The 27,179-nt window shown below is 37.6% G+C and overlaps 1 protein-coding gene across 8 annotated transcripts in view; it reads left to right on the forward strand.

Annotated features, from left to right (window-relative positions):
• Positions 1-27,179, forward strand: part of RBMS3 (RNA binding motif single stranded interacting protein 3) — a 716,964-nt gene that overhangs the window by 483,405 nt on the left and 206,380 nt on the right. For all 8 annotated transcript variants that reach the window (XM_030764126.2, XM_030764120.2, XM_089918953.1 and 5 more), the window contains exon 6: positions 7,338-7,417. In XM_030764126.2, coding sequence (XP_030619986.1) covers positions 7,338-7,417 — 80 coding nt within the window. The remainder of the gene's footprint in view (positions 1-7,337; positions 7,418-27,179) is intronic.

Here is a 27,179-nt window from a genome sequence, read left to right on the forward strand (position 1 = left end):
TTGGAATGATGGCAGACTGGCTCTGTTTACAGAAAACAACTGCTCAAATCTAGAGTAACTTTGCCATGATGTCTTTTTTCTGACATCATTTCTGACACCAAATATGTGGACTTTTGTGACACTGAATGTGTGTCATTTTTCCATACTAATTATCCAATCCTCTGACTCCAGCTGGGTGTCCAACAATTCATTTCAGTTTTAACACTAACTACTCAGAGTTGTCATCAGGCTGCACAGGTTCAAGGGCTAAGTCCCACAAGAGTGTCCCCACTTCAGACACCACCACAAATGGGGTACCAGGCTACCCACAATTCTGCCCCACCCACTACAAATTCAGGGGTTCCCTTGACACCCCTCAGGCTTGAAAATTCACTAGAACTATCCACAGAACTCAGGAAAACACTTAAATATTTACCTGTATGTCATAAAGGATACAGCTCAGGAACAGCCAAATGAAAGAGATGCATAGGGCAAGGAAGGGGGTGGGAGAATGGCTCAGAGCTTCTCTGCCTTCTCTAGGTGTCCCGCCCTCCCAGCACATCAATGTGCCCACCTACCCATCAGCTCTCCAAACCCTGTTGTTCAGTGGTTTGAATGGAGGCCTCATCACATAGGTGCCATTGATTAAATCATTGGCTCTTGGTGCTTGCACTCAAATCTCCAGCCCCTCACCCATCCCCAGACACTGAAGAGTGGGCCTCTCAGCTCCAGCCCTCTCATTCTTTGGTCTTCCTGGTGACCAGCCCTATTCTGAAGCTATCTAGGGGTCTCACCTTGAATCACCTCATTAACAGAAACTCAGGTATAGTCAAAAGTGATCCATTACAAATAACAGAAGACGTTCCTTTCACTCGGGAAATCCCCAGAGTTTTAGGAGTTCTGTGCTAGGAACCAAGGACAGAGACCAAATTTATTTTTGTTATACCATAGTTGCCATGCAGAAAACACCTTATCTCGTCTTTCATCGCATCTTTCAAGAGGAATCAGAAATTCAACTTTTCACGTGAAGTCTCCCAATCTCTAAATGTTGACAACCATTTCAAATTTTTCAAAAACTCTTTGCAGCCCAAGCAAAACATTCGTGAAGGCTGGATTTGGCCCATGGTTTCCAGTTTGGGGCACCTGACAGAGAACTCCAGAACAGTGGTTTTCAACCCTGACTGCACACTGGCATCACCTCGGCAGCTTTCAAAAATATGTGCCTAGACTTCGTGCTAAAGCAATTAAGTCAGAATCTCCTGAGCTGGGGCCCAGACACTGATATTTTAAAAAAATAGTTCCCTGATAATTTTAATGTACCATCATTTTAAAAATAAGCTTTTTAATTTTGGAATAAGTTTAGTTTTACAGAAAAGTTACAAAGGTAATACACAGGTTTTGTACACCCTACATCCAGTTTTCCCCATTGTTAACCCTTTGCATTACCATGACATATTTGTCAGAATTAAGAAACTGACATCAGTACATTATTATTAACCAAACTCCAGACTTTATTGGAATTTCACCAATTTTTCCATTGATATCCTCTTTTTGTTCCAGAATCCAATCCCTGGTACCATTTTGCATTTGGTGGTTTTTCTCATCAGTTTGCTCTGGTCTCTGACAGTATCTCAGACTTGCCTTGTTTTCCATGAGTAGTCCCAGCCAGGTATCCTGGAAAATGTCTCCAGGTCTGCATTTTTCGATGTTTAGTTCATGATGGGATCCATGTTATGTCTAAGTTCTGGAAAGAATACCACACAGGTGAAGTGCCCTTCTTGTTATATCATATCAGGGTATAATCTCCATTTCTGAGAACACCTACTCTAGTTAATCATGGCTGAATGAAATGGAGATGGCTGGCCCCATCCAGCTTCAACACAGACGAAAGCAGATCAGGGCAGGAAATCAGGAGTGATGACAGGAGGCCAGCAGTGGAGCCCCATCCCTCCCAAACAAGCCAACGAACTCAGCGTCAATGGACAAATGTTCCGTTGCAGGCTTCTCCACCAACTCAACTTTAGAGAAGCCACTGCTTTCTCGTGTTATTTTCTTCCTCTGTACCATGTAGAAGTTGGTATTTCCAGTCCTGAATATATGTGATTCTAAAGTTTTGGAGTGGGTTTTCATGAACCAAATATTGTCCATAGCTCCATTTCATAAGAGGAATGTGCTTCAGTGCTAAGCAAGGGGCCACCAAAATGTCAGAGTTTCTGCAAAGGGAGGTGGTAGGAAGGCCAGTCTACTGCCCTATTTTGCATTTATGACACTTGTCTCCTAAAGATGTCAAGCACCTCGAAGGAAGAAAACAAATTGCAAAAACTGAGAAAATTCAACTCCTTCACTCCTCTTTCTTGCTGAAATTCACTATTATTCCTTCTGTTACCATGGATTACGAAGTCAATGACATAATTTGTTTTTTACAAAATCTTTTCGTGTTGACACTTTCAGCAAATCTTACCGGAAGCGAGGATGAATGGCTTGCAAAGCTGTATGTTCTAAGTTGCCAATAATTTGTACGGAGGCTGTGATTGCAAAACCACAAAAATTTCACAATAGTGGAAACCTTTCATTAAGCATCATAAATGACAGGGTGGATTTAACTATGTGCGTAATCATGCTTATTGATTTAAGATCATAAACTGAGAGATTCTCCATGGAGGTGAGACAGGTAGGCTGCAAATCGTTGTACACAATATTTTGCCACCTCTGTGTGTTAAGTCTGACCCAGAACATTCTCCCGGTATTGGATCAGGCTGTCATCTGGTGTAATTTGCCCATGGGGATTGTATTGGCTATGAAACTAGCACCTATTAGTAGCTGTTGTAAAAAAGAAATGTTCTCTAAATCACAATTCAGTGGTGCGTTTCGAATGACTGAAGCCAGGTTCCTAGGCACGGAGACAAGAAAGAATGTCAAACAGGACCTTTAATGCACGTTTGTATTTAAACGTCAGACCTAACAGAAAACCCTGAGACTTTATACAATGATTGGAGCGTTGTAGGAACCTAATTAATGCATTGCATTGTCGGGTGAATGGTTGGCCAGGCACAAGAGCTCTTCTGAGGGATGTGAGAGGGTTCAGGTACCGCCTAGAAAGAATGAGTGCAGTTGTAGGGATTCAGTGGCCCATCTGAAGGGGCCATGGAAAGGCAGCTTTGTCTGGCACGCTGCCTTTTCAGACCCACTTGATAATATTAGTGTCAGTTTCAAGTGGAGCGCATGCCAGATTGCAGATAGCTTGGGCTGGCATTACAAATAGGCTAATTGTGAAACTGGAGAAGAAAATGGTCACATTCTTGCTAAGGTGGCCATTCAAATGCAGTCTCTCCCCCAGAGTTCCATGGGTCTCACTCTGAGCCTTTCCCCTCGGCAGCTCCTCGATTTCCCTCTTTGCTGGGATGGCTTGGCCTTGTTAAAATGTGCCCTGTGTATTAAAATGAAATTGTCACTGCCGGGTGGTGCCACATAACATGGTTTGACACTAAGCACTGGCAGCTACAGAAAACAGACTTTTATTGCATTTATTCTTTCGGAGATGAGAGTCTCTAAAGGCTCCTGCAGACATATACTTAGTTAAATCTGAATGAAGCCAGAGTGAACACTCTACGCTGCTGTCTGGTGTTCACAGAAATGGCCCCCACTGGGCTTGGTGGGGCTGTAAACCAGTCTTAACAAAAGATGATCGTACTAGAATCCAAAAGGGAAGATATGAGGCTTTCAAACCAGGACAAAAATGTTTTAGGTGGATGGATGAGATGAAGCCACTAAGCACACACACGCTATCCCCCATCCAGTTTCAGTGTGCGTTTAGAATTCCGTGTCGTTTTAAAGACAAAAGGGGAAGGATTTGATTTGTAGGACTCTGGCAAGCAAGCTTTAGATTCTTAACTGCCTTTTATCTAGATGAGTACCCAGAGAGCAACTGAACAGGGAGGGGGCCCTGGGGCATAAGCTTTTCATTCCATAGCTCTCCTGGAATCAAAATTCCATAAAGCAACATCTGTAGTAATTAAGGACGCACATTTCCTCTCCCATTCATGTCTCTGCTAGGAGGGAAGGTTATCTTCCCTAAGAGACAATGGATAGTTGGTCCTGTGGGAAAAGAGAAAGAGCAGAATTTGAATTCTTTTGTTCCTAGAAATGGAAGTTTCCTAGTTAAAAAAATAATTAAGGGATTTCCCTGGTGCCGCAGTGGTTAAGAATCCACCTGCCAATGCAGGGGACACGGGTTCACGCGCTGGTCCAGGAAGATTTCCACAAGCCGTGGAGCAACGAAGCCCATGCGCCACAACTACTGAGCCTGTGCTCTAGAACCCGCGAACCACAACTACTGAGCCTGCGTGCCACAACTACTGGAGCCCACGTGCCACAACTACTGGAGCCCACGTGCCTAGAGTCCATGTCCCACAACAAGAGAAGCCACCGCAATGAGAAGCCCGCACACCACAACGAAGACCCAATGCAGCCAGAAGTAAATAAATAAATTTATTTTTTTTAATTAAAAAATAACAAGTTGGAAGATGTAAAAGATTCCTCTGGAAAGAAAATGTGAAGGAGTTAGCAAAATTATACTTAGCTGCTCCTCAATATTTGGAATGGGAAACAATTCATCTTATCTTTCTAATCCAAATATCCTCTGATTTGGGGGAATTTGTGATTAAGCAGTGAATAAAATGCTATTTTTGTTTTTATTTTTATTTATTAAGAGTGGGTATTATTAAGCTTAAAGAGTTTTAGTTTTGCATTTCGACACAAAAGTGAGTCACTCTTCAGATGTTCTTCAAAATAACACTAGGTAGATCCAATGGGCATCTAATAAATGAACATTAAAGTTTCCTGTGCTTTCTTGTCATATTAGGACCAGCTATGTAATTTGTGGGATCTAGTGAAAATTAAAAATACAAGACCCCTTGTTTAAAGCGTATTAAGAATGTCAGGATGGTGACAGCAGAACTTTAAATCAAGTGCAAGATTTTTCTAAGCACAGGACTCTGGTACTGCATGTGTACCCCTGACATTGGTCCTGCTCTGCTTCACCATCTTATCAATGCAGAAAAAATGTGCATCTTTCCCATGCTTCCTAGGAATGTACATTGGAAAATGTTTTGTTTTGAGTCATAAGGTAATTACAGCTCCCCAGATGGAACGTGCGTTTGAAACCATCTTCAAATAAAGCTACCATATGATTCTGCAATCCTACTCCTGGGCATATATCTGGAGCAAACCGTAATTTGAAAAGATACATATATCCCAGTGTTCATAGCACTATTTACAGTAGCCAAGACACCGAAGCAACCTAAATGTCGATCGACAGATGAATGGATAAAGAAGATGTGGTATATACATACACAATGGAATATTTCTCAGCCATAAAAAGGAATGAAATAGTGCCATTTGCAGCAACACAGATGGACCTAGAGATTATCATACTAACTGAAGTAAATCAGACAGAGAAAGACAAATATATGATATCACTTATATGTGGAATCTAAAAAAAAAATGATACAAATGAACTTATTTACAAAACAGAAAGACTTACAGACTTAGGAAACAGACTTATGGTTACCAAAGGAGAAACATGGGGGTAGGGATAAATCAGGAGCTTGGGATTGGCATACACACACTATTATATATAAAATAGGTAACCAACAAGGACCTAATGTGTAGCACAGGGAACTCTACTCAATATTTTGTAATAACCTATAAGGGAAGAGAATCTGAAAAAAAATAGATATATATATGTATGTATAACTGAATCACTTTGCTGTACACCTGAAACTAACACAACATCGTAAATCAACTATACTTCAACAACAAAAAAAATGTCTTAACCTGGTAACTCAGATGCTCTTGCCTGCACCCCTCAGCTTATCTCCAAGAGTTTCCCTGAGTGAACCTTCCACTGGGCCACAGTGCTCTACTCCCTCTACCCCATCTACAAGGACACAGCCTGCCCCTCCCAGCCTGGCCCCTACCCTAGTTACTTCTGCAAAGGCCTTTCTGTCCTCCTGTGCCCACTTCTCAGAGTTTTCCTGGCTTCTGCAATTCCTCTCACATTTGAATTCCTCTCGGTGTAATAAATATATAACTTATTTGGCATTTGCTTGTATATATTTTTTTTCCTTTTCTTTTTTTCTCTGCATGTAATATGAATATGAAAACACACATAAAATTTGGATGTAAGAAAGTTTTACAAATTGTGTCAAAGGGCTCCATTCCAAGAAAGTTCATGTTAATAACAGAGCAGAAAATCCAAAATTATACACTTTGCCTTTTAGACAAAAAATTTCACACATTTCATACACATTCTTTTATATGTATGTGTGCCATTTCTTAAGTCCGTTTTTCCTCTAGTGTACCGTTTGTGGGAATTAATTTCTTTTGATCACAGTTGACCCTTTAATTTTTATCTTCCACACTCTGTTTTACAAAATAATAAAGTCCAGATATAGTTACTATTTAGAAAACGTTGCTGATACTGTTCTACTTAGGGGAGAGCAACACTGCTAATGTTGGCAGTATGATGCTATGGCCCCGAATGTTATTCATTAGCTTGTATCTGAGATGCCAAAACTTGGCACAAGAAACCCAGTCTAGGAATATTGATACCTAGTTTGAAAAAATAGAAGATTGTCTGAAATTGAAAATTAAGAAAGTTCAGGACCTGAGGTTTGTGTATATATGTCCTCTTCCCACATTTGGGACCCCAAATAACTCCCTTCTATCTCTCACCCAGTGGGTTTTCAATAAAGCCATCATGATGCTGCTGACAGCACCGCTGCGTGAATCTCCCGTAGGCCGCCAGTTGTTTAAACGCAATGCATCCCCTCCCCTTGTTTTGTGGAGACCCTTGAGGTACAGCTTAGTAGTTCCTGTGCAGGTTGGTGTCACCCAGGCCTCAGCTAAAAGCCCGCCTCTGCCACTTAACTGCCAAGGTGGTTCATCTCACTAAGCCTTGCTGCCCTCACTAGTGTGAAAGGCAATAACGAGACCTGCCTCTCCGGTTTGCTAACTCAGACATTCAACACACATTTATTGAGCACTTTCAAGTGCCAAGCATTGCTGTATGGATTAAGTAAGATAATGCCTCAGGATTACGTCTGGGTGATGACTCTGCACAGCGCCGTCCATGGTGGCAACATTTAGTAGAGTAAGTGATGCTCTTGGTAGTGATGAGTTTGTGATGTTTCATCCACCTGGTCATGGTGGTCATGGCAACAGTTGGCGGTTCTGGTAAAATTCTGAAATCAAGCTTTTCTATGGTTTTCTTAATTTCCTTTTCTTTTTAATTTATTTTTCCTGGATATGTACAACTTCATGAAAGCATATGATCCCCTGTTTACTTCTTTTCCCAGAATGGAGTCTACTGAAAAATGTGAAGTGGTGATTCAACATTTTAATGGAAAATACCTGAAAACACCACCAGGCATCCCAGGTAAGAAATACCATAAAGTAATCATTAAATAATATCTAGGCTCATTGCTGTTATCAGAATGAGTATATAGTAAAGCCCATGGTTGGCCACTGGGAGGGAAATTTTTGCCTTTAAAAATATGTATTTTTTAATACTATGTAACAACGCATCTTTCTCAAAACTACCAAAAGTTTCTTGGTGATTGTTCTTTGGCCTGTCTTTTGAATCTCTGCTGCTAATTCCCTAAAGTGAATTAGAAGAAAAACATAGCAAAGAATAGGTTAAAATGCACTCGAAGTGAAGAAAGTTTGTGACTCCTATCATTAATATTGGTATCCTGATTTCTAATTTGTAACATACCTAAACAGTGATATACTATAAATAAAATGACAGTGGCATCCATAGATTGAGGCCAGTTGACAGACATTTCTTACCAGTCCATGACAAGAAGAGTACAGAAAAGGAGAGTAAGCATTTAGAAACTTTTATAGCAATATGACATTATCATGAAATCTTAGTGCATAACTTCATATTTTACAAAAATATCAAATGCACATTGAATTTATTTTAAGCCGTCCATGCATCAGAGATAGTCTAGGAAGCACCAATCTAGGCTACCTCAGGGCATTTCACATTTCCAAAGGCAAAATTCTTAAGATTTGACACGCGTTATAAGATGGTATAACTTTATGCTATTAAGAATTATAGTCAATGTAAAAGAATTGACTATATCACATGTATCAGGACATGAGCTAGAAATACCTCAACAAGATATTAATTTGGAAGTAGTATATATGAAAAGTATTGAATATTAAGTGAGTAAATTTAAAAATATATCTTACTCATATGTCAATAAAACTGGAAGAAAAAATATATCTTACTCATGCATAAAAATATTAAAGGTTGAGTGAAGTTCTAAAAAAATTTATAACAAATAGATAAGGAAATATCTGACTATACACGTTGGTTTATTTGTTGCTTTTCGATTTTCCGTGATTCTCAGGAGAAAATATGTGAAATTCTTCAGTCTTACAATATTTTTCCTTTTGATGATTTTAAGCTGCCTCTCTGTAGTGTTTGCTACATGAAGTATCTACTATTTAAAACCCATGGCTAAAGAGTTCAGGGGTTGAGCATTTTGGTTCCTTAAAATATATTGAGGTTATATAGAAAAGGAAGTCTGAACAAAAAGAGAAATATTTTTGTGGCGGGATCAGGTTCCTTTTATGACTCACTCAGTTTTGGGAGGATGTTGGGAAAGGAGAAAGGCCCTTCAGACTGACACTTGGATGATCTGGAAAATCCCAAAGTAGGGCCCCTGGTTAATCACGAGCCGGCAGTGAAGTTGTACCTCAATTTGGTTAGTTTCCATGTGTGACATTCCCTTGAGAACCGGCTGCATTATGATCCAATTGGAGACATATGGTGTTGTTGAGAAAAGAGTTAGCAGTTTTCATCTCAGCATGTCAGCTGCCCTTGCATTTTAAGAGAAATACTTTTTTTTTTCTTTTAGCATAAAGGACATTTTAAGACACTCTGCTCAGACCCATCACTGAGTAAAGGAATTGCATTGTTAAAGGATTTTCCCCTTATTCATCGTATTTTAATCCAACAGATGGCCACCTATATAGAAGGCATTCAAACTAGACGTGGATTACATGGTTATGAACAAAATAGGTGGAAATTATTGTTGATTGAAGTTTTAATACAAGTCTCAGTTTTTTATGATTCTCCCTTTTTGGAAAAAGACAGTGAAATCCTTCTTGACCTGATTGATTTGAAATTGTTTTAGGTCAACCCATAGAACATACAGCTGACTAATAGAATTTAATGCTAAGGACAAATAAAGTTACTACAAGTCCCCCAAAGATCTGAGCATCCTTCCTTGAATAAGCAGGCTGTGATATTAACCTATCTAATATCATAGCTACAACCCAATGAGAACATTGTGAATAGCAAGAACTTAGTTATGGGTTTCTCTCTCACTTTTATCTCGTGGGACCATGAGAGGCAGAATAATTACACTCAGTTAAAAACTCTTAAGAGATACAACTTTATGCTTCTGAGATTAGCCTTCAACATAATAAAATTGAATATACAATATCGGTCATCATCAATACTTGAATTTGCTTATTTATGCTTACTTTGGAAGTCAAATAGAGTTTAATAAAGGCTTCAAATGCTAACCGAAGACATAATTTTTTTAGTGAAGTATAGTGGATTTACAATGTTATATTAGTTCAGGTATACAGCAAAGTGATTCAGTTATATATATTCTTTTACATATATATATATTCATACATATTTATATTCTTTTCAGATTCTTTTTCCTTATAGGTTATTACAAAACATTGAGTATAGTTCCCTGTGTTATACAGTAGGTCCTTGTTGGTTATCTATTTTATATATAGATAAAAACATATAGATATAGCATGTAGTGTGTATATGTTAATCTAACTTCTAATTTATCCCTCCCCCTTCCCCTTTGGTAACCATAAGTTTGTTTTCTATGTCTGTGAGTCTGTTTCTGTTTTGTAAATAAGTTCATTTATATCATTTTTTTTAGATTCCACATATAAATGATATCATATTATATTTGTCTTTCTCTCTGGCTTACTTCACTTAGTATGATCATCTCTAGGTCCATCCATGTTGCTGCAAATGGCATTATTTCATCCTTTTTTATGGCTGAGTAGTATTCCATTGTATATACGTACCACATCTTCTTTATCCATTCATCTTTCAATGGATATTTAGGTTGTATCCAGAGAAAACCATAATTCGAAAAGACACATGCACGCCAACATTCATTGCAGCACTGTTTACAAGAGCCAGGACATGGAAGCAACCTAAAGATACATAATTTTTGATATTTAAATTTGGTGTGGAGTAAAATGACATAATGCAAGAGGCTGGTATTTTGGAAATCACTGAAGTAAAATGACCGCTGGGTTCATTTACTCCGTCACGACAGGGATAATTAAACTTGCGTGCATGCTGTTTGCCTTCCTTGGTCCTCATTGCTTATTTCTTGTAGATGGTTGAAGTCTTATTTTCAGAAACTCATACCTTAATTCTATTTTCTCTTCCATCTTGAGGCATGTGAGTAGGATGTCACAATGAGCCCCGATATCTAGTGAATCCTTTGATATTTTCAAAAGAAGTGATGAATTCCTAACTTTTTAAATACTAATGTAGCTTTAGAGAGATGGTCCTTGCTTGTGGGTGCTAATTAAAATCATCTATAATTGATCTGACCACTTGCAATTAAAATAGAACTTTAAAAAATTGTAAAAACCTCAGTGTTTCACTTTGTCAAGATTTGGCATTTTGAATTCAGAAATTTGTGGGTTTTTAGAACAGCACATGGATGGTTTCAATGCAGTGCTTTAAGGTTGTGTGAAAGAGACACACAAAATGACCTAAGATCTTTCAGACCCTAAGACAGCTGTGGAAAAGAGTGAGCCTTGCTTCTAACCTCCCTCTAAGCAAGCAGAGAGAAATCGGTACCATATTCACATCCCTTCCTTCTTCATTAGAGATAACTTGGGGAAATGTGCCATTTTTGTTCTGTCACTCTTGACAGTGATTCCTCTTAAAGTAAATGCAAAGTTCATTATTTTCCTGAGATGATGATCTAGTTTCCAAATCCCATCCTGTGTCATTTCTATAGAAGAACAAGATAAAAATCTACATCAACCCAAAACTCTGACATTGATCAGGCTTTCTCTCTCTGAGTTCCTCCTATTTGTTCATAACAGATTTAATTTTAATGAATACATCATGGATTGTTAATGCCTATTATAGCCTCCCAGAACTAGCTCTGTTCACTTTGAATTATAACGTTGTCCCCAGATTTTGGCTACCTGGATCATTGAAGCTAGATATACATCAAAGAAAATCTAATTATTCGAATTCTGGTATGTGAGGTACAGGAAATTAACTAAGACCATGTGGCCACGTTGCTACCAGCAGGTGGGAAGCAGCGGCCAAAGACATGTTAAATAGCGTCAGTCATGTCATTGCTCTGCAGAAAGGGATCATCCGGCATTTTCTCCCTCCCCTAGAGGGAAAAGAAAACACTGTTCCATAAATGTCGCATGTCGTACATATTGATCTTGATGTTTTCTGGACAAAATGAAGCATCATTAGTTGCTTGCTTGCCTGACCCCAGACATTTCTTTGTTCCAAAACAAATTGCACAGCAACTTGTGCAGCCCCAAAGCGTTCCATTTTAAAACCTCTAGCAGAAAGGGTAAGTTCCTGGGCACTTCAGGGATCTGTAGGGCATGAACTAGAAAAGCTCACGTTCAAAGAGCCCGGGAGCACCACGTGGAAAGGCTTCGGCATCTAAGAACATGTATTGACAAGCAGAACATTCAGACTGCTTTGAGGAAAAAGAAATCACGTTTTGCTCTTAAACTCGGCTTTTGCCTGTAAGCACACGTTCTTATCAGTGGAGCAGTCTTTTCAGAAGACAATGGAATAACCCACTTTTAGTATGATTTTATTACTCTTTGGATAATTATATCTAATCCCAGTTGAACTCCAAGAAGTAGGGAAGGGTTGAGAGAGACCTCACCCTATTTGGGGATCTTTTCAATTTTAGCAAATCTTCTGATCAACAGAAATTTGGACAGATGAATCATGTTTTCCTAATCAGTAAAATAAACTATGTGCCTTCTTGATCCTTTTTTTTTTTTTTTAATTCATTTTTGGCTGTGTTGGGTCTTTGTTGCTGCGCGTGGTCTTTCTCTAGTTGTGGTGAGCAGGGGCTACTCTTCATTGTGGTACGCAGGCTTCTCATTGCGGTAGCTTCTCTTGTTGAGGAGCACAGGCTCTAGGTGCGTGGGCTTCAGTAGTTGTGGCTCGCGGGCTCTAGAACGCAGGCTCAGTAGTTGTGCCGCACGGGCTTAGATGCTCCGCAGCATGTGGGATCTTCCCGGACCAGGGCTCAAACCTGTGTCCCCTGCACTGGCTGGCGGATTCTTAACCACTGCGCCACAGGGAAGTCCCTGATCCTTTGATATATAATTTTACGATTGTATGTTTATGTAAATAAAAACTGTGTAGGATTTTGGATGTGTTCGTGTATTTAGGGGAGCATTCAAGGAAAAATATTTACAGTCTGATAATTTTTTAAAGAAAATGGAAAAAATTAATGTTGTTTGCATAAATTTCAAACTTCCCTCAGAGTAATGTATCAACAATGTACTAAAATGAAATTTAGATTACAATTCTGAATATTTGAGGAACAGACACATTTTTATCAGGGAAAATGTTGCCAACTCTCACAAGCAGTGTTTCCTCAGTGGTACCAGTCTGATAAGTCACAAATGCAACTATAGTTGAGTAAAAGGCAGCAAATAGAAAAGTATTATCGTGTACAGTTTAGTAAAAATATCTCTCTGATTCTTCTCATGAGAAGCACTGCCTAACTCTGAGTTTTTCTTCTTTGTGAAACTAAAGCATCATTTGCATAATAAACTTTGCAAACACCTTGATCCCCAGCTGGGCGTTGCCTTAGATTTCTCGTTAATAAGAGGATTTTTGCAATACTTAGGAGGTACTTTCTGTTGAGCTCTTCATCTTTAATGTTAGTGATGCTTTCTAGATTATTTCTATCTACCAAACACATCGTTGGTTGCTTCATGATGAAACACTGCTGGAGTATAATCAGTGAATTTCACAGAGCAAACTGACCACTTCATAGCCAATAGAGTCTTAGAGGCTGTGAAGTCTATGTTCTTGGCCAATCATTTCTCAGCCTTTCTATGGAGCCATACCTGATACGGTGAAGGTAGTGACAGAGATTATTACATTTTGAAATCTGGATAGTGAGAGGCCAGATAGAGAAGGTACAGGGGATCATCTTCAGGAGATTAAACATGATTGGAATGGGTTTTGAGTCCTGTGCTATAGCCCTCCTCTGCCTGTGATAACAGCTGAGGAAGAGGGGTGCATCCAGGAAGCATCCCACATCAAGCTTCCAGCAAATCTCTCCACTTTTGTAATTCAGGGAAAATCTATCAAATCTAAAAATCTATAAAACCTCACTCAACCTGATATGGGTTTTCTGCAAAGTTTGGGGGAGTTATCACTCCCTAGTACAACTCTCAATCAATGGGAAATGAGAGTCAGCAGATTCTAGGAGTTTCCCACAATGGTAACAAGCTCAGTGAGGCACCTTTTATTGGCTTTCCTTTCTTCCCTGACTTTCTTTTCCTTTCCTATTATGTTTCTGCTTCCTGGCCTCAGCTCCCAATTAAACTATTTTGTTCCAGGCTCTGATTTGGGGGAACTCAAATTAAGGAGGGTGATCCAGCAATTGTGGTAGAGAATTATGTTTTGATTTAAAACTTCTGGCCATAGAGGAAGAAAGGAGATACAGCTTAAGTAGTGAAGTGAATTTCATTGACCAAATATATTGTTTTCATTACTTTATTTTAAAAATTTATAGTAGCATTTATGAACCATGTATTAGGGATGATAAAGGTGAATATTAGTGATCCTATACAGATGGTAGTCAGAGTTTAAATTTAGCAAGAGAGATGTGTAAGACAATGAGGATGAAGTGCCACCATGACGTGGCTGACCTTTGAAAAACTGCAGACATGAAGAGGTGGTCATTGATGAAAATGGGGAGAGAATGAGGGCCCAGGAAATAGTCATAATGCCAGCAAAGTGAAGGTGAGGGGTGGGCATAGAAAATCATGACACAGAGAAAAGAATCTGTGAGATTTTGGTCTTGGATAAAGGTAGAGTGGTGGCCGTTGATAATGGGTCCAGTGTGGGAACATCTGGAGTTGATGGAAGTGAAATGATCTTTAGTTGAACAACTGGGCCTTCTGATTAGTGTGTTGGGAGGGTTTTCAACAATGTTGTAGATTTCCTCACTAACCCTCACTCTTCCCTTGATCTTCCCTAAAGTTCTAATCTTCATAGGAGAAGGTTAGGGAGGGTGAAGAGTGATTTTTTGTTTATGTATTTGATTCTGAGTTTTCTGAACCAGGGTTTTGTTTAGTTGTTTTATTTGTTTTTATTATTGTTGTTGCTCCAAGTGCTATTGTTTAGCTCAGTGTAGATTCTCAGTAAATGTTCTTTGAAGTTGATGCACAATTCCATGAATTGAATAACCCTCATACTTATATTTGTTTTTAATGGAATTCCTGAGGATGTATGGGGGATGCCCACCTTCTGTGTCATCAACAAACTTGGAGGAAAACATTGAGAGAAATCTTTAAATCTTTTCTTAATTTCTGACAAAAATTCTCTACAACACATTTGTATATCTAAATATACAGAGAGAGAGAGCTACATATTCACAAGAAAAAGAAACTTAATTTGATTGAGAAAGATTCTAGTTGCTTTTTAAAAAGCCTCATTTTCCAGGACTGCTTTCCAAGGTGTTATGCTGGTAATCAAATTGTTATTTCTTTAAAGAACTCATTCTCGAGTGGGACAATGATGAATTCTGCTTTCCGACACAGAAAATAATATTGCCTGATTTATGTTGAAATAATGTCTAGATCTTAACTTCTTGCCACTGGATCTAGTTAGGCACTATTACTATGCTGTACTTTTTTTTCTTTTTCTTTTTTCACATAAAAATGTGACTATCTTGAGAATAAACAGAAAAGAGAGTTTCTTGGTCTATGCTTTTATTCCTTTTGGCATAAAGTCACTTCTCTCTGCCTATAGGAAGTACTGCATTGGCTTATTATTCCTATTATAATATGATATATAATATAATATGTAGTGTTTAATCAATATGATATGGACAATATGTTTTGCTGGCCATATATTTTCTATAATTATGTATAAGCACCAATGAATAGTAGCAGAATTTGTCTAGAGTCTGCACTTGGCTCCAGAATCTGATTTTTTTAAATCAAAATTTCATGGAACTGAGAAGAGGGATGAAGAGGTTTTCTATACATCTCCAGAATCACGAACCGCCTTCGTCTATTTTTATGTAAAATAATAACTCCATTCAGGTCTTCAAAAATTTCTGCATTGAAGATTTCACAGTAAAGACTTACAAGGGAATTCCCTGGCGGTCCAGTGGTTAGGACTTTGCGCTTCGACTGCAGGGCACCCAGGTTCCATCCCTAGTTGGGGAACTAGAATATCACATGCCACACAGCGCAGCCAAAAAAAAAACTTACAAAATAAATTACAAAGCCTTAACTTTATTCCTAAAATGACGTTGGGCTTTGCCTTCTGTCAGCATTGCTAATGAGTAGTTAAACCATGAGTGTCTGTCCGAATGAGTCCTATTAGCAAGCAAAGAGGTTTGAATAGCTTAAGACCAATTAAGACACAAGCCATAGAAACCAAGCTCTGAATAATTAAGTGCTTAGTGCATTTCCACATCTAGAGTTTCATTTAATAGGATTGATTTAAAAATACATTCTAACCAATTTTTGGATAAATGGATAGTAGCCTGAATTAAATTCTCGCCACTCCCTCCTCGTAACTATCAAGAAGCCTGCCATGTACACAGCTCACTATTTATGATCTAATTTTTTAGAATGAAGAGTCTGCAAAGTTTAAGAAAATATTTTAAGAGGAATATAAATGAAAACGCTCATTGAGAGCTCTGAACCAGCCATCATTTATCTTATAACTGTTTCCTCTGATTTCTTACCTCTTTAAGCCTATGAATGATGAATCAATTAGTTTATTTATTATTTTAGTCATTTTTCATTACAGAAGAAGAAATCTTTCAAAGGGTATTGGCATGTTTTTGATCTTTTTTTAGAATTCATATATTTCAAAGACATATTTATCCAATTAGATTGTATATTTTTCTAAGAAAAAACTTTAATGTTTATCTTTCCCTTTTCCTCAAACAACTCATAAACTATTTGAATGTAAAGACTGCACCTTGGTGTTCATGTTTCAAGCATCTAACCCAATGCCTGTCACAGAAGAGTACCAATAATTATTTGTTAAATGAGTCAGTATCTACTTGTGATAGGCAGAATCATGCCCCTCCTCCCCCAAAGAACTCTAAGACCTAATCCCCATTCCCTGTGAATATGGCAAAGGAATTAAGGTTGCAGATGGAATTAAGGTTGCTAATAAACTGACCTGAAAGTAGGGAAATTATTCTGAGTGGGCCCAGTGTAATCACAGGGGTCCTTAAAAGTGGAGGAGGGGACAGGACAGGAGCTCAGAGGGATGCAATAGAAGTACTTGAGCCACCACTGCTGGCCTTAAAGATGAAGCAATGTGGGCAGCTAGCCTCTGGAATATGAAAAAAACAAGAAATTGGATTCTCCCCTAAAACCTCCAGGAAGGAACTCAGCCCTGTTGACACCATGATTTTATCCCAGTGGAATGTGTGTCAAACTTCTGACCTCCAGTAGTATAAAGTAGTGAATTTGTATTATTATATACCCCCATGTTTTTTGTTAATTTGTTATAGCAGTAACATAAAACCAATAGACTAGTATAGAGCTCATTTCAACTGAATATCGTCCAAACTGTTTCTAAATTACGTTATAAACAGCCTCTGGAGAAATTTCTTAGTTTCTCGTATTTTTAACTTTCTTTGTATTATTTGGTGGCTTGTATGTTAAACAGGAAAAACTATCCTGTTAATTATTTTGACTTTAGAGTTTTTTTATACCTTCTCTTAAAGATATATTAGAATGGAAGACTGTTAAACATCCAAAAAGAGAGTCTTTGGAGATGGGTGATAAGGTATCAGAGAACATTTTCATTTTTTATTGACGTATAGTTGATTTACAATGTTGTGCTAATTTCTGCTGTACAGGAAAACAACTGAGTTATACACATATATACATTCTCTTTTATATTCTTTTCCATTACGGCTTATCCCAGGGGATTGGATATAGTTCCCTGTGCTGTATAGTAGGACCTTGTTGTTTATCCATCCTAGTATAATAATTTGCATCTGCTAACCCCAAACTCCCACTCCATCCCTCTCCTCACCCCCTCCCCCTTGGCAGCCACAAGTCTGTCCTCTATATTCACAAGTCTGTTTCCATTTTGTAGATAGGTTCATTTGTGTCATATTTTAGATTCCACATATAAGTGGTATCATATGGTATTTGTCTTTCTCTTTCTGACTTACTTCACTTAGTATGATAATCTCTAGTTACATCCGTGTTGCTGCAAATGGCATTATTTCATTCTTTTTCATGGCTGAGTAGTATTCCATTGTATATATGTACCACATCTTCTTTGTCCATTCATCTGTCAATGGACATTAAGGTTGTTTCCATGTCTTGGCCATTGTGAATGGTGCTGCTGTGAACATAGGGGTGCAGGTATAGAGAACGTTATTTTTGACCTAAAGAAATCAAATATCATTTCAAACCATTTGTTTCCGTAAAATGTGCCAGGAAAAGTATACCACTGTAATCTAAATTCATGCAAATGTGTACCTCTTAACTCTCAACCCTAATATTTGCTTTCAGTAATTGCTGTTATTAAAAAAAAAATCATTAGGATTTAGAAGAGCTCAAAGAGGTTATAAAGCTGATATCAGCCTTGAGTTTTAGGTGATTATATCTAAAGCATATATGATGCCCCATTCTGGCTCACTGTCCCATGAAATGAAGAGTGCCCTAAAGCTCTGAATAGGTGAGTCCCATAGGGAAGCTTAGTTTTGAGACATAAGTAGAAGTTCAGGGAGATAATTATCAATATTTATTAAGTGTTAACACGATATACAGTTGGCCCTTGAGCAACCCCCAGGGTTGGGGCACTAACCCTTCTCGCAGTTGAAAATCCTTGTATAACTTATAGTTTGTTCTCTGCATGTGTAGTTCCTCCACGTCTGCAGTCCTACATCCATGGATTCAATCAACCTCGGATTGTGTAGTACTACAGTATTTCAATTTACTATTGAAAAAATTCCAAGTATAAGTGGACCTGCCCAGTTCAAACCTGTGTTATTCAAGGATCAACTGTATATTCTTATTATTCAAGTGCTTAAATTTGTATTGATTTAAGTGCTTCTTATTATTCACAGGATTAAAATACTTTCAGGGAATTTACAAAAATATATCTCTCAGCCAAAGATGTATTACAGTTCTGTAGCAAGATTAGGGGGCTGTAAATAGGGTCATTTTCTCTTGAACTGAGAGTGGGACTTATTTCGGACCGGAAGTTGATCAAATAGTGTACTGTCACTGAAATGTCCTAAAGTAAAAGACTCAGCAATTTAAGTTGATTTCTAGCTGTTTGGTGTTAGAGCAGATGTTAGCCCTCCCAGGGTGCTTGCCTGACTTCCATCAGCCAGCACCTACATCTCTCTTTCTAGGTGGGCTGCCCTCAGGCGGGGGGAGCCTGGTTTGCTGTTGCACAATGAGAGTTAGAATTATCTAGGAAGTCCCATCCCCCTGATGGGGGCAGCCCTTAAACAATGATTGACAGGAGTTGAGCTCTCTGCCTCCCAGTTCTTTTGTTCCTGATGAGAACACCCTGATGTACCCTATACTATCTCCACAGTTTCCCTGACTTACCTGGACATACACATACTAGACACACGCTAAGTAAAGTAGCAATTGTTGATAGTTATCAGGCTTCTCTGCAAAAAGCAAGGACAGTTTCACTATTGATAAGACCTTTGTCGTGGTGGATAGAATTGCAATCCTGTGTAATGTGAGTGAGTAGGTTACCGGTGGGTAGCACGATTTAGCTGATCCCACTGTGTCTTGATAAAGGTACATCCCAAAGAATCAAAATTGTACCAATATAAAAGATAATGGGGTTTTAATACAAGCATTCCTAACAAAGCACAAAAGCATAGAAATCAAATATTGAAACTATTTTTTGTGAGTAATAACTTTAAGATGGTGTGGTGTATTTGAACCAAATGGTGGTCCAGAGACCTGTGGGGTCCCTGAGATTCTTTCCCTTTCTGGTGGTCTGCAAGGTCAACATATTTTCATAATACTGGCATATTGTTTGCCTTTTTCACTCTGATTCTCTCATGAGCATAGAGTTGAGTTTCCCAGAGGCCACGTGATGTATGATATGGCAACAGATTGAATGCAGAAGCAGATATCAGAATCCAGCCGTCTTCCATTAAGCCCAAAATTACAGAGGTTTGCACAGATATAAAACAAGGCCACTCTTGTGTTTATTTATTTTGTTTTTGACCATTTTTTATAAAAATATTTCACTTGTGGTATCATGTGATTTTTAAAAATTTTTTATTGGAGTATAGTTGATTTACAATGTTGTATCAGTTTCAGGTGTACAGCAAAGTGAATCAGTTATACATATACCTATAGCCGCTCTTTTTTTAGATTCTTTTCCTATATAGGCCATTACAGAGTATTGAGTAGAGTTCCCTGTGCTATACTTGTATACTTGTTAGTTATCTTAGGTCCTTATTAGTTATCTATTTTATATAGTAGTGTGTATATGTCAGTCCCAATCTCCCAATTTATCCCTGCCCCCCCTTACCACCTGTTAACCATAAGTTTGTTTTCTACATCTGTATTTTAAAATAAATTAATAAGGAAACATCTAAAGTTCTGGGTTTTTTAATGGTAAATATAAATAGATTTAACCTATGTAAGCAGAAGCTCTTTGGAGGGCTTCCCTGGTGGCGCAGTGGTTGAGAGTCCACCTGCCGATGCAGGGGACACGGGTTTGTGCCCCGGTCCGGGAAGATCCCACATGCCGCGGAGTGGCTAGGCCCGTGAGCCATGGCCGCTGAGCCTGCGGGTCCGGAGCCTGTGCTCCGCAACGGGAGAGGCCGCAACAGTGAGAGGCCCGCGTACTGCAAATAATAATAAATTTTAAAAAAGCTCTTTGGAGTCTTTAATAACTGTTAAGAGTGTAAAGAGGTCCTGAAGCAAACATATAAACAATCAACAAACAAAACTTTGAATGTCCCTGATATAGAGTGAAACTCAAGATTCAAGTCCTTTCATCTTCTCAGAATTAGAAAAGACTAAGGAAGATAGCAATGATAAAGATGAAGTTTAAAATATCCTCTCATCTTTCTAATCTTATGTGGAAAAACTGGATGTGTTCTGGAACACTATTTTAAGTGGAATGCTTAGGAAATACACTTCTATTAAATGAGTTACACTATTACTTTTTGGAAGCAAGCATACAGATTCCTTAATTTATAGTGAGTCTTTTGTTTTTCAAATGCAGAGGCAATGGTTATGCTTCTAAACATATGCTTCATCATTTTATTAGCAAATAGTATATTGTTTGACCGAGTACATGAATGTTTTGTTGGAACAATGTGCATACACAGCATGTGTGGTGTGCACGGTTGTGGGAATGGAAGTGTGTGATATGTGAGTGGCACATGAGTCTGTCAGAACTTAGGGAGAGTTTAAGGATAATATTTAAGAGCCAGAAGGCTAACCACAGATATGACATAGGAGTTCTGTTATCATCATAAGAATTGCTAATTTCACATAGTGCTTGTCTTCCAGCTGGACTGTACTTTGGAGTTCTACCCACCATGTGGGATGCATCTTACGGACTTCCAGGTTTGCTAGTTGAAGTAAATAATAACAGTAGTATAATAACAATAACACATAACTAATTGAACACTGTATACTTTTAGTTTTCACATAATTTTTTTTTAATTTTCAGAAATGGTAGTCTCCTGTTCCAGAGTCCCAAAATCATGATTCTTTTAAGCTTATTGCCTCTTAACCTAATATAAAAGATCTCTAAGGAAAGTAGTTACCTAGTCATCTTTAGTAATTGGTTATCATTTTAACCCAATGAATTCATGTAAGAGATAAAAGAATGTTAGATACAATTTCTCCTGTAATTTATTTTGAAAAGACACAACTTAATATTTGTTGACATCCTTTGACAGTCCCATCACTTTTCTCATCCCAAGGACAAGTGTTTTTCCTTTTTGCTGCATGTATGATGGTAAAGAAAAGTGCAACATCCACTTGCTTGAGAGCCTCCTGGCTGGGATGCTCTTTTTCCTCTGTGAATTTACTTGGCGGGAGAACGTATTCTATAGAGAAAACCATCTTCTCCCTTGGAGACTAATGGATCTCGGTTTGACTTTTGGTTCTGTCTCTTGTTACTTTTGAATGTGGGCAAGTTATTTAGTCTCTTGCCAGGCTCGTCAAGGACCCTAATGTTTCCATTAAGTGTTTATAATGCCTTCTTTACCGAAGTGTTGCTAGAATTAACTGAGAGATTTTGTGCAGCTCCACAAAAGTTCTGGCAGGAAATGGTAGATATTCCCATTATAGGTAGCATCTGTTTGCATCATAAGAATCATTTCATCAACATCCACTCTCTAGGCTGGAAATATAATTTCACTTTTGAAATCTATGAACTATAATCATTGATGGACATTATCTAGTACATGGACTGTATAAGGAATACCTCTCTTAGAGCTAGGTTAAGACCACCCTTCAATTTCCAAACTTTTTCACACATATCTCATTCTAGAATACTGTCCAATTAATTTAGTGTCTCAGCGGGAGCTCAACAGTTCTCTAGGGGGGTTAGAAAAAGTAGCGCACCAGATATATATTTACCTGAAATTTGCTGTGGTGACCCCCAATTCATAAATACTGGTCACACTTCTGATAGAACCAAGACAGTCGTGTTAATGCAGAGGGTCATTATTTTAGGTAAAACAGCTGTAAAAACGAATGGCCTCAAACCTCTTGTAATCATTTCTCGGCGTATCTTTGCACCTCCAGTTCACAGTACCTAGGATCCCCCTCTACCCTAATTTCCCAAAGAAATCCGGCTCAAAAGTAAATATAACATTTTTCATGTAGATTTTCCTGATTTCCAACTTCTCTGCTCTTAAATTTCACTGCATCCCATTGAATTGTTTTCTCCTATATTGGGTATCCATTTGTGGTATAAAGCCTCGTGTGACAATTGCTGTCTACTTGCCTTATCCCACTGGATGGCAGAATTATGCCTTTTTTAATCCTTATATCTCCTCCAATGTCTAGCATTTAAACATAGGAGATGCTTAATATAGATACACTGAATTTAATTCTAAAACATTGAGCCCATTATTCCAGTGTGATTTCTTAATACTGTCTTAATAATGCATTCCATCAGTAAATACTTATAAAGTGAATATAGAAGCTATCAACTATGACAATTCCATATAGAAGTATTTTGCATAATATGTTCCTTTTTGTAAATTTTAGAACATTTAAATCTCAAAAGCTTTCATTGGTTGGAAGTCAGTGTTCAAAAATACAACTATCCTTTTCTTTCTCATAAAGGTTAAATTATCTCTCCATTCTACACCCTACTACATCCGATTAAAAAAACAAAAAAGTAATGGGCTATGAAATATAAAAGAAGCAAAAAGAATATAAAATAAATGTGTTAGAACACCAAACATCCTGTTGGATTTTACAATTAATTCTACAACTAACAACAGACCTACTGTCTTTTACTTACAATCCTTTGAGAACACAGCTCTAGCCCTTTCAAAGGTTTCTCTCTTCCTAAAGTTCCTGCAGCTTCTGTCCTTGTCGTGCATAGGGGCCACAGTCCCCCATGCCATCAGCAGAATGGACTCATTAACCTTTCCGTTGATTTGAACTGTCGTTTGAATAAATATTTATACCCTTTTCCCCTGATGGCTTAATGAAGTCCTTTATCAATAGCACGAAGAGCTTCTCCCCTTGACCTTTGTCACCTGTTCGTTCAGAAAATTTTTATCAAGCTGTTTTGCTTACATTGTTAATCCCTTGCTGCCTTAGGTTTGGCACAGAAACATATTCATTCTGGATTTAGTGGAATTATTTTACACTCTTTTGGCTTCTGCAAAGAAAATAATTTCTGTCTTTGGGTTTCCTGTTTTAACTTTAGGATATAAACATTTCCAGTTTCTGAATGTTTGTCTTTCTGTTTCTTGTCTGCCTGTGGAGTATTTCTCTTGATATTCTTTGTATGTGATTACTTCAATTTCACTTTTTGATAACAATGTCTCCTACAAGATACAGTTAGAGGAGGTGTTAGCGAACACTATGGAGGTAATCAAACCAATATATGCGTGCATCAAACACACTTTGAACACCTAAGCTAAATTTACATGTTACATGTCAATTAAATCTCAGTAAAGCTGGGGGAAGAAAAGATAGAGCCAAGAAATGCCTCTGTTTCCCTGTTCCCACGTTCTATCAATGAACACTTCTTTTATGAGGAGAATAAAGGGGGGTTACTATATGCCAAACATTGTGCTTAGTGCATTATGGATGATTCTATTTTATTCTCAAAGTGCCCTTCGGAAAAAGGCACTGTTCCATTTTGCAGATGAGAAGGCTGAGACTTACAGAATTTATGTAAATTGCTCAGACTCACACATAGTAAGTGGGCGGATTGATCCCAGGATTAATTTCTGCCACTTACTGGATATGTGACTTGGACAAGTTACTTAACCTCTCTGTGCCTCAATTTTCTCATCAGCAAAATGGAGGTAATCATAGTTCCTTTCTGTACTATCATCGTGAAGTGGCTGTGGATTAAATAAGTTAACACCTATATATTGAACTCTTGGAATGTTCCCAGTAAATACTAAGTGCTTTTTAGGTGTAAGTAGCACTTAGTTATACTGTCATAATGTTTTTTCTTGGATGGAAAGGGGAAGTACTATAGGAGAGGAAATCCCATAACTCTTCCTCTATGTATGTTTTCCCTCCATTCCCAAACTTGGAGGACCATGTTTCTTCTTTATTTGCTAAATAAGATGAGTATTAATATTCTGTATTGGGTTAAGTGTTTCATTCCTTTAGTACATTTGAAGCCTTCCTCTTTGAGATTCAGTTGCTCACTTCAATACTTATTCTAGCTTTTAGAGGAGTAGAAATATTTGGCCATCACTTTCAGCAAACCGTGTACTTCATTTTTATACTAGTGTTTAATAAGTGGTTCTCTTGTTATAAAGGAGAGATAACCTATTTATAGAAACTTCCTTTGGAGAAACCATCTTTCTTCAAAAACTAAGCTGAAGAATGATTTTTTTCTTTTATTTTTGCTGTTTTGAGTTGCATATAAAGTTTGAGAGCTGGGTCCAGAAGAAAAGGCAGATTGCTAAAAAAGCCTCAATTAGAGGAATTACAGACTTGTTTTTTTCTCCTCTATGGTATCCTCTCATTGGATGGACCAAAGAAGCAATGGAAACTGAATGAGACCTGATAATGCTTTTTATTCCCTGTATTCCAAAGATACTGGAGAAAGTATTTTGCTTTCAGTACTGTTTCCAGGCTGAAAAGTACCACTTAGAAAAGCAATTACTACAGGTACCTAATTCAAAGAACTGACTAGAATTCCTTTTGTGATTACAAAGGGGCTATGAATCTCAAAGTCATAAAGAATATCTACTGGATTGAAAAAATTTCTAGCAATCCTAGATTAAGGCCAAAAAATCAAAATCTCAATGACATGTTAGAAAATCTGTATAGTTTAATGACTGGAGGCACAGAAAGATGGTACTTTAAAGCCTGGTTTATCTGATGGTAATTCAATGTCCTTTACACTAGTAGACATTTAATATTTTTTCCTTATTTATTAAGCAAATATTTTTAATTTGAGTGTAAAGTAGACCTAGGAATACGTTTCCAGGGTGAGGAATAAACATACAGTGGAAGAAGAGTAATGAAGCGGCCAGAGAATGGGGGTAAAAGGAGGGAATGAGCAATTCCACTTGGAGGAGAGATGCCCAGATCAGATCTTGATGAATACTTCGAATTGAATAGAACTAGCTGGGGCTGGTTTGGTCTGATTGGGCTTAAACTAGGTACTTGGATTAAGTTCCATACAGTTAGATTTTTTAGAAACCTGAAGTTGATCAATTTTATTTTTAACTAAGTGCTTCTATATTAAAGATATTAAGCATTTGTCTATCACATTTCTTACAAGTGTTTTTACCTAGTTTACTGTTTAACTTCCACTTTTTAAAAAAATAGTTTAATTTTTATGTGAAATAAAGTAATCTTCTCCACTATATCTTTTTAAAAAAACTTCGAATGTAAGAGATTTCATTAGCATTCACTTCTGTATCTTTTACTTTTCCTGTATCTTTACTTTTCCTCTACATTTAACTTGTTAGTGTATTCGGTATCAACTAAGTATCTAAATTGATTATTTAACAAGGTATCTCATCAGTACTTAGAAATGAATGCATCCCTTGCACATATTTGATATTACCTTTCCCTGTGCTAGGTTAATTACCTGTGATATGTGTGCTTACTTTGCACAAGAGTCACAATAGTACACGTATCCGACATTATACTGTATCTCATAGAGCTAGACCCTCCTCTAGATCTTACTTTCAGATTTTTATTTTTTATTTATTTTTATTTATTCATTTTTTTTAACATCTTTATTGGAGTATGATTGCTTTACAATGGTGTGTTACTTTCTGCTGTATAACAAAGTGAATCAGCTATACATATATACACATATCCCCATATCTCCTCTCTCTTGCCTCTCCCTCCCACCCTCCCTATCCCACCCCTCTAGGTGGTCACATACTTGAGGACACGGGGAAGGAGAATGGTAAGCTGGGACGAAGTGAGAGAGTGTCATGGACATATATACACTACCAAATGTAAAATAGACAGCTAGTGGGAAGCAGCCACATAGCACAGGGAGATCAGATTTTTATTTTTTAGTTTTAGCTATTTTGCTTCCAGACCTACTTTAAAATCAGTTTTGTCACACTGTCTCAAAAATGAAAATCACATACATAGTTCCTGAAAACTCCCTTATGCTTCCCCTTTGTAGTCAAACCCTCCCTTTCCCCTTTAGTCATTGGAAACCACGACTTTGTTTTCCATCCCCGTAGTTTTGCCTTTTGGAGAATGCTATATAAATGCAATCATACAGTGTGGAGTCTTCTAAATCTGCCTTCCTTCTCTTAGCCTAAGGATTTAAAGTCCATGCATGCTGTTGAATGATCATTAGTTCACTTCTTGTTATTGCTGTGTAGTATTTCTTTGAATTGTTGTGCCTCATTTTGTTTATTCTTCAGTTGAAAGGCAGATAAGTTTTTTGAAACTAGATATGACAAAGTACCCACTTTTGATGCCAAATCAGTGTCTTTTTTTGGGGGGAGGGGGGTACTATTAATTGGGAGTGGATCCTGGATTTTATCTAACACGTGGAGTAATCACTATCTAATCCTTTACTTGTTGTCTCTTTTGTAGCTAAATTTTAAAATACTAAGCCGTTTATTTTCCTGGCAAATTTAAAACTTGACTATGATGGATTATTTTTTCAATGTACATTTGGTTTATGTTATATTTTGAGTTGGTAATATGTACAAATAGTTACAACATTCAAAAGAACTTCACAGTGAAAAATAGTTTCTCTCCCTTTCCTGCAGTGGTCACCCTAGTTTTCTCCCTAGAAGAACTGGTGTCAACAATTCTTGTGTTTCCAGAGGCTGTTCATGAATATCAAACATTTAGATTTTCACTCCAATGGTAGCAAGTAGACACTCTCTTCTAAACCTTGATATTTTTCACTGAACAAGGTACCTTCAGATTTATTCTTCACAGTGCAAGGAAAGCTGTTTCACTATTTTTGATGGTTGTATAGTATACCGTTTTATTGATACACAGTGCTTTTTATAAAAATGTTCAAAGTTCCTTACTTATGAATATCTAGGTTGTTTTTTAATCCTTTTCTATTACAAATAGCACAGAAATGAACATTGATATTCGTACCCTTTTCACATAAATGCAACATATCTACAGGAAAAATATGGAAAGTGGACTTGGTAGGTAAAGTAATACTTTCTTGCTTATTAGATTTTGAT

This window comes from Delphinapterus leucas, chromosome 10 (genome assembly GCF_059928025.1).
Source record: "Delphinapterus leucas isolate spDelLeu-1000000601 "Yukka" chromosome 10, BTC_Dleu_Yukka2, whole genome shotgun sequence".
Classification (NCBI taxonomy): Eukaryota; Metazoa; Chordata; class Mammalia; order Artiodactyla; family Monodontidae; genus Delphinapterus; species Delphinapterus leucas.